At 36.7% G+C, this 9,027-nt stretch overlaps 1 protein-coding gene across 1 annotated transcript in view; it reads left to right on the forward strand.

Annotated features, from left to right (window-relative positions):
- Positions 1-9,027, forward strand: part of Sntg1 (syntrophin gamma 1) — a 638,621-nt gene that overhangs the window by 130,994 nt on the left and 498,600 nt on the right. The window contains exon 2 of the mRNA XM_021222333.2: positions 6,095-6,158. Within this exon, the coding sequence (XP_021077992.2) occupies positions 6,095-6,158 (64 nt within the window). The remainder of the gene's footprint in view (positions 1-6,094; positions 6,159-9,027) is intronic.

The following is a 9,027-nucleotide window of genomic DNA, read 5'->3' on the forward strand; positions in this document are numbered from 1 at the left end:
GAGAGAGACAGAGAGAGAGAAAGACAGAGAGAGAGAGAGACAGAGAGAGAGAGAGAGAGAGAGAGAGAGAGAGAGAGAGAGAGAGAGAGAGAGAAAACCCAATTCTGTTAATCAATGAGTTAACAATTCAGCCCCAGTTTTTTTGTTTTTGTTCTTGTTTTTTTAATTTACTGTCATACTAATTGTGAAATTTCTTTGCTTTGTCTGTTTTGGTTTTTTTCCCTTGAAAACATGGATTCTTTGTTTGTTTTGATTTTCTATGAACTCTACCACATTATATGAAGGCTTTGAAGAACTCCCAACAACTACTTTAAAAAAAAAGTGGGAATCACGAAATTGAGTCTTTTTTAAAATTTCTAAGTGTTTTTTTTTACTGTATATTTTCTTTATTTACATTTCAAAACCCCTTTTCTGATTTCTCTCCCTCTCAGAAACCCCCTATCCCATCTCTGTCCCCTGTTCTATGAGGATGGTAGACCAACCCACCCACTCCTGCCTTCCCACCCTCAAGTCCCCTACAGTAAGGCATCTATCAAGTCTTCATGGGACCAAGGACCTTGCCTTCCATTGCCTGACAAGGCCACCTCTGCTACATATGCAACTGAAGCCATGTGTACTCCTTGGTTGGTAGCTTAGTCCTGGGAGCTCTGGGGGTTCTGGTTGGTTGATATTGTTGTTCTTCCTACAGGTTTGCAAATCCCTTCAGTGCCTTCAGTCCTTTCTCTAACTCCTCCATTGGGGACCCCATGCTCAGTCCACTAGTTGGTTGCAAGCATCTGCTCATGTATTTGTAAGCCTCTGGCAGAGCTTCTCAGGAGTCAGCTAAATCAGGCTCCTTTCAGCAAACATTTTGTGGCATCCACAATACTGTCAGGTTTTGGTGGGTGTATATGGGATGGATCCCCAGCTAGTACAGTCCCTAGATGGCCTTTCCTTCAGTCTCTGCTCTAAACTTTGTATCCTATTAAATATTTATTATCAACATATTTGATCCTGTGTGTATTTTGTTTCCCTTTCTAAAAAAGGACAGAAGAACCCTCACTTCGATCTTCCTTCTTCTTGGGCTTCTATGTGGTCTGTGGATTGTATCTTGGGTATTTGGAGGTTTGGGACTAATATCCACTTATCAGTGAGTGCATACCATGTGTGTTCTTCTGTGATTGGGTTATTCACTCAGGATGATATTTTCTAGTTCCTTCTATTTGCCTAAGAATTTCATGAATTCATCATTTTAAAAAAGCTGCGTAGTACTCTATTGTATAGATGTACCACATTTTCTGTATCCATTCCTCTGTTGAGGGACATCTGGGTTCTATCCCAGCTTCTGGTTATTATAAATAAGGCTGCTATAAATATAGTAGAGCATGTATCCTTATTACAAGTTGGAGCATCTTCTTGGTATATGCCCAGGAGTAGTATAGCTGGATCCTCTCATCTTATGTCCAATTTTCTGAGGAACCACCAAACTGATTTCCAGAGTGGTTGTACCAGCTTGCAATCCCACCAAAAATGGAGGAGTTTTCCCCTTTCTCCACATCCTTGCCAGCATCTGCTGTCACCTGAGTTTTTGATCATAGCCATTCTGACTGGTATGAGTAGAATCTCAGGGTTGTTTTAATTTGCATTTCCCTGATAACTAAGGCTGTTGAACATCTCTTTAGGTGCTTCTTGGCCATTTGATATTCCTCAGTTGAGAATTCTTTGTTTAGCTCTGAACCCCATTTTTTAATTTTTATTTTTATTAGATATTTTCTTTATTTACATTTCAAATGTTATCCTCTTTCCCAGTTTCCCCACTGAAAATCCCCTATCCCTTTCCCCCTCCCCCTGCTCCCCAACCTACCCACTGACACTTCCTGGCCCTGGCAGTTCTCTAAACTGGGGCATAGAACCTTCACAGGACCAAGGGCCTCTCTTCCCATTAATGACTGACTAGGCCATCCTGTGCTACATATGCAGCTAGAGCCATGAGTCACACCATGTGTTTTCTTTGATTGGTGTTTTAGTCCCAGGGAGCTTTGGGGGTACTGGTTAGTTTATATTGTTGTTCCTCCTATAGGGCTGCTAACCCCTTCAGATCCTTGGATACTTCCTCTAGCTCCTTCATTGAGGACCCTGTGCTCCATCCAATGAATGGCTGTGAGCATCCATTTCTATATTTGTCAGGCAGTGGCAGAGCCTCTCAGGAGACAGCTATATCGGGGACCTGGCAGCAAGCTCTTGTTGGCATCCACAGTAGTGTCTGGTTTTGGTGGTTGTTTATGGGATAGACCCCAGGTGGAGCTATCTCTGGATGGTCATTCCTTCAGTCTCTGCACCGAACTTTGTCTCTGTAACTCCTTCCATGGGTATTTTGTTCCCCCTTCTAAGAAGGATCGAAGCATTCATACTTTGGTCTTCCTTTATGAGTTTCATGTATTTTGCAAATTATAAATTGGATATTCTGAGCTTCTGGGCTAATATCCACTTACCAGTGAATGCATATCATAATGTTCTTTTGTGACTGAGTTACCTTAATTAGGATCCATCCATTTGTCTAAGAATTTCATGAATTCATTGTTTTTAATAGCTACATAGTACACCATTGTGTAAATGCGTCACATTTTCTGTATCCATTTCTCTGTTGAGGGACATCTGGGCTCTTTCTAGCTACTGGCTATTATAAATAAGGCTGCTATAAACATAGTGAAGCATGTGTCCTTATTACAAGTTGGAGCATCTTCTCGGTACATGCCCAGGAGTGGTATTGCTGGATCTTATGATAGTACTATGTCCAATTTTCTGAGGAACAACCAAACTGATTTCCAGAGTGGTTGTATTAGCTTGCAATCCCACCAGTAATGGAGGAATATTCTTCTTTCTCTACATTCTCTCCAGTGTCTGCTGTCACCTGAGTTTTTGATCTTAGCCATTCTGACTGGTGTGAGATGGAATCTCAGGGTTGTTTTGATTTGCATTTCCCTGATGACTAAGGTGTTGAACATTTTTTTAGGTGCTTCTCAGTACTCAGTTGAGAGTTCTTTNTTTAGCTCTGTACCCCATTTTTTAATAGGGTTATTTGGTTTTCTGGAGTCCAACTTCTTGGGTTCTTTACATATATATTTGATATTCGCTACTGGATTTAGGATTGGTAAAGATTTTTCCCAATCTGTTGGTTGCTGATTTGTCTTATCGACACTGTCCTTTTAAGAAGCTTTGCAATTTTATGAGGTTCCATTTGTTGATTCTTTATCTTAGCCCTTGGTGTTCTGTTTAGGAATTTTTCCCCTGTGCCCATATCTTTGAGTCTCTTCCCCAGTTTCTCCTCTATTAGTTTCAGAGTCTTGTTTTATGTGGAGTTCGTTGATCTACTTAGACTTGAGCTTTGTATAAGGAGATAAGAATGAATCAATTTGCATTCTTATACATTCTAATTTCCAGTTTAGCCAGCACCATTTGGTGTAAATGCTGTCTTTGTTTATACCCTATTTTTAATAGGGTTATTTGATTTCCTGGAATCTAACTTCTTGAATTATTTGTATATATCACATATTAGCCCTTTATCAGATATAGGATTGGTAAAAAGATCTTTTTCCAATCTGTTGGTTGCCTGTTTTTCCGATTGAAAGTGTCCTTTGCCTTACAGAAACTTTGCAAATTTATGAGGACCCATTTGTCGATTCTTGATCTTAGAGCATAAGCCATTGATGTTCTGTTCAGGAAATTTTCCCATGTTCTCATGTGTTCGTGGCTCTTCCAAACTTTCTACCCTATCCACTTAGAATTGAGCTTTGTAAAAGAAGATAAGAATGGGTCTATTTGCATTTTTCTACATGCTGACTTCCCACTACCATTGTGTGGTGTGCAATATGTGCTTTGAGCTGTAGTCAAGTTTCTTTTATGAATGTTCTTGCCCTTGGAGATGGAGCATATTTGTTCAAAAATTGAGAGTTCTTCTTAGTAGATTTTTCCTTTGACCAGTATGAAGTTTCCTCCTTATTTTTGATAATGTTTGATTGAAAGTTGATTTTATTTGATATTAGAATGGCTACTCCAACTTGTTTCTTGGGACCATTTGCTTGGAAAATTGCTTTCCAATCTTTACTCTGAAGTAGTGGCTGTCTTTGTCACTAAGGTGTGTTTCCTGTATCCAGCAAAATGCTGGGTCCTGTTTATGTGTCCAGTGTGTTGGTCTATGCCTTTTTATTGTGGAGTTTAGTCCATTGATGTTAAGAGATATTAAAGAAAAGTGATTGTTACTTCCTCTTATTTTTGTTGTTATAGGTAGAATTATGTTTGTGTGGCTATCTTCTTTAGGGTTCGTTGAAAGATTAGTTTCTTGCTTTTTCTAGGGTGCAGTTTCACTCCTTGTGTTGGTGTTTTCTATCTATTATCCTTTGTAGGGCTGGATTTGTGTAAATGTATTGTGTATATTTGTTTTTGTCATGGAATAACTTGGTTTCTCTGTCTATGGCCATTGAGAGTTTTGCTTATTATAGTAGCCTGGGCCTGTTTTCTCTTAAGGACTGTATGACATTTGCCCAGGATTTTCTAATTTCCATAGTCTGTGGTGAGAAGTCTGGTGTAATTCTGATAGGTCTGCCTTTATATGTTACTTGACCTTTATCACTTACTGCTATTAATATTCTTTCCTTGTTTAGTGTATTTGTCCTTTTGATTATTATGTGACAGGAGGAATTTCTTTTCTGGTCCAGTGTATTAGGAGTTTTGTAGGCTTCTTGTATGTTCATGTGCATCCCTTTCTTTAGGTCAGGGAAGTTTTCTTCTATAATTTTGTTGAAGATAGTTACTGGCCCTTTAATTTAGGAATCGTCACTTTCTTATATATCTATTATCCTTAGGTTTGGTCTTCTCATTCTGTCCTGCATTCTTGGATGTTTTGGCTTAGGAGCTTCCTACTTTTTGCATTTTCCTTTACTGTTATGTCAATGTTTTCTAAGGTATCTTCTGCATCTGAGATTCTCTCTATTGTCTCTAGTATTCTCCTGGTGATTCTTGCATCTATGACTCCTGATGTCTTTCCCAGGTTTTCTATCTCCAGTGTTGTCTCTCTTTGTGCTTTATTTTTACTATTTCCAGTTTTAGATCCTATATGGTTTTGTTCATTTCCTTCACCTGTTTGGTTGTATTTTCTTGTAATTCTTTAAGGCATTTGTTTTGTTTTGTTTTGTTTTCTTTCAGGGCTTCTACCTGTTTACCTGTGTTCTCATGTATTTCTTTTAGGGTGTTATTTATGGCCTTCTTAAAATCCTCTATCATCATCATGAGAAGTCATTTTAGATCCAAATCTTGCTTTTCCGGTGTGATGGTGTATCCACAACTTGCTATGGTCAGAGAATTGGGGTCTCATGGTGCCAAGTAATCTTGGTTTCTGTTGCTTATGTTCTCATGCTCTCTTCCTGCCATCTGGTTATCTCTAGTACTACCTGTACTTGCTATATCTGACTGGAGCATGTACTTTATGTGATCTTGGTTGTGTCAGAACTCCTCAGAGTCTAGCTGTCTCTGTGATCCTGTGATTCTGGGATCCTGTGATTCTGACATCTTGGGTGTGTCAGAGCTCCTGTAAGTCAAGCTGCCTCTGGGACCCTGAGTTCCTGGAGTGAGCAAGTTCCTGGGATCCTAGGATCCTATTATCTTGTGATCCTGGGTGTATTAGAGCATCTGGGATTGGAGCTTCCTCAGGTGTTATGAGACTGACTATGGAGTTCAAGCCCAAAGGGTGCTCAGGGAATTGGATCAGTCCAGAAGGAACCCATGCCACTGGTCCAGTGGTGGTTCTATGTCCCTGGATCCCACTGGTCCCATTTACTCCCAGTGTATCTGGGACAGATGTTATATCCTCCTCACCTCTAATCCTATGATCCTGGGCATATTAGAGCACTTGGGAATAGAGCTTCCTCTGGGTGTTGTAGGACTGGTTATGGAGTTCACACCCAAGGTCTACTCAGGGTACTGGCCCAGATCCCCTAAAATTGAGCCTTAATGTGTAAGGTATTGGGCCATGTTGAATTGAGGCTGATAAATATTTGAATAGGAGACAAGAGCTGAAGCTTTAAGTCACTGAGTTTTCTTCTCTTGCTTTGTACTTCAGATCTAGCAGTGAGTGTTTCTGCTGCTGTAAGAACAAGAAGCCACCCTGGGTTCCTGCAGCCAAGGTAAGGCTTTTTACATGTTCTGTCAGAACCAGGCATCAGCAGAGAATGGGGTTCTATACATGGAATGCAGACATTTTCTCTTTAAATTGGAAGGGTATAATGTGCCCCTTCCCTGAAATAAACCCCATAGAATACAGGTAAAACAAAATAAGGAAATAACATTAGATTCATTGTAAATAGTTATTTCTTATACATATGTCTAAAGAAGCAGCCCTGACAAGTCCTTCATCTGAAGATTGGCAACATTAGTGGAAATAAAATCAATATTATTTTGGTAAATATAGTTTTTAAGAAAAGGAATAAAAGATAGTTTAAAAGATTCTGTAGCTATTTTGAGTGACCATAACTCAGGAACACAGATTTATGTTACTCAGAATCTTATGTTCCAATGTGGAAGCAGTTTCATCAACTTTTTATCGTTTTCCAGAACAAAGAAATTCAGAAGTCAAGGCAAGTTTAAGATCCATTTGTAGATATATCAGAGAAGCGGGTACAACAAGATGGGAGAAACTTTTCTTCAGGCCCATGAAGCTGAAATTAATAGATCCTAAAAGTTTTGTCTATTATATACAAGGTGGTAATTCCAACACAGAGGTGTGAAAGAAATGAATGTTTCAGAAGGCAAGAACTAGCCCAAAATAAGATAATGAGGTTTTGGACTTGCAACATTCCAACTTCACTGTAGGACTGAAATTATAATCAGCCAGTTAGTCTCTAAAGACAGTTTCTTTTCTAAATTTTTCATTCATAGTTACACTTTTTTTTCAGGAGTTTTTGCTCACATGCTTATTTGTCCAATTACCATAATTGCATGCAGGGTCCTTATAATATTTAAAATTTAACAAATAATATGTGGCTCATAAATACACAAAAATGTGATTAAGATCACTTGAAGCTAGGAATACCAATTCTAGTGCATATATGACACTGAGTAGTGGTCAGAGCAAATATCTCCAGGAGAGAGAAATAACTAGTTAAGGAAATTCAAAAAGTCCTGGATCACATCAAAAGTATTAGCCATCATAATTTGGATCTGGTATTGTTTTTACATTCCTTGTATCTAACATAACATCTACATGGGACATAGATTACTATGCCTAAAATTAAATAATCAAGAATATATTTTATCCTAATGAAGTGAAAATTACAAATGAAGCAAACATCTAAAATTACCCAAATTTACATAACTTTAACAAGATTAACTATGTAGTGACTATGTAGTTCCACTTATACTTACAATCATTTGTATTAGATTAACTATCTTATTTACATTTAAGTAATTAGTAATGGAACTTTAAAAAGTTACTATGGTACTGTCTCTTTTTTATTACTAAAATATAAATATTGTTTAATTAATTTTTAAAATAGCTAATTGTATTATAAAACATTTTAGAATCTATTTAAATCAAGTAATGTCAATACTTAAGATATAGGTCATTATGAATACTATTGTTATTAGACATTGATGTGCTTTTAGATAACTTGAATACAAAGAATTAAACAAAAGCTTTGGATATTTAAAAACGAGTTCTTTTTTTGTTTGTTTTATTCAAATTACATAGAATAAAGAGAGAGAGAGAGAGAGAGAGAGAGAGAGAGAGAGAGAGAGAGAGAGAGAGAGAGAGAGAGAGAGAGAGAGAATATTTTTTTAAAAGACTATGGAAGAACTTAAAAGTTTTAGGGTAAGAAACCTGCTGTAACAAGAAGGTGTGATTAAAGGAAAGGATGTAATATCTCCATTTGTAACTTCATTGAATTCAAGATTAGTATCATTCTGTTACTTAAAAATAAAGGAGGTTAAATGTTAGATACCACAAACAATGATAAAAATCTAACCACAAAAGTATTTTAAAAACAAAAATATGAGAAACATTAGTTATTTGGGGTACTTTATCATCAGTAGTGCTAAAGATGAGTATCATTAAGAGTTTTCAAAATCCACATGAAAGTTCTCTCAGATGATTTGAGAAAGTTCACTACTCCTAGGGGTGTGGTAGATATGCCTGTATGTAGCCATGGTTTTTAAATCATGATGCAATCTTGGATGTCTTTTTATTTCTTTTAGTCATTAGAAAAATATCTGGCTTTTTATCCTTTGCAGAAAATTCTGTAACCAATTTTGAACTATCATATTTTTACATCATGCACTATTCATTTATCTAAGAGACCAAATTTTATGAACAGATTTAAATATTTGTGCATTAAGCAACTTTATAATCACTACATATACTAGTAGGAATATTCTAAGTAGGCATTACTCTCTTAACAGAATTTTAGAATTACTGACTGTTTAAAACCTAGGAGCTTTGTATGATGGCAAAACATTTAATTATGGGTGTTAAATGTCCATTTAGAAAAAGAAACACAAAACAAATCAACATTTAGGAAATAGTGTAGAAATTCAAACATTTTATTTTAGGGTATTGAATTAATCTATAAAACATTTATAACGTTTGATTTAGTTACAATGATATTTGTTAAATAACCATTTCCAAGATGCTTTAATCTTAGCATTATTTTTGTTACAAATTTTAGAAAAAAATTTTAATGAGATAATTTTATGACCTCAGACCACTTTTGCTGTGCCAGTAGACTACTTCTAGTGAGGTAATTTTATTTTAATCTTTATTATAATATTTGATTATGTAGGAAAATGATAGGTTTGGACAAGAGAAATGCTATTATGTAGGATACAGTATGTTTTTGTTATAGCACATAATTGTGGCACACTATTTTTTAATTTATTTTATTAGATATTTTCTTCATTTACATTTCAAATGCTATCCTGAATATCCCCCATACACTTCTCCCACCCTGCTCCCCTGCCCACCCACTCCCACTTCTTGGCCCTGGCGTTCCCCTGTATGGG

Source organism: Mus pahari, chromosome 22 (assembly GCF_900095145.1).
Source record: "Mus pahari chromosome 22, PAHARI_EIJ_v1.1, whole genome shotgun sequence".
NCBI lineage: Eukaryota > Metazoa > Chordata > Mammalia > Rodentia > Muridae > Mus > Mus pahari.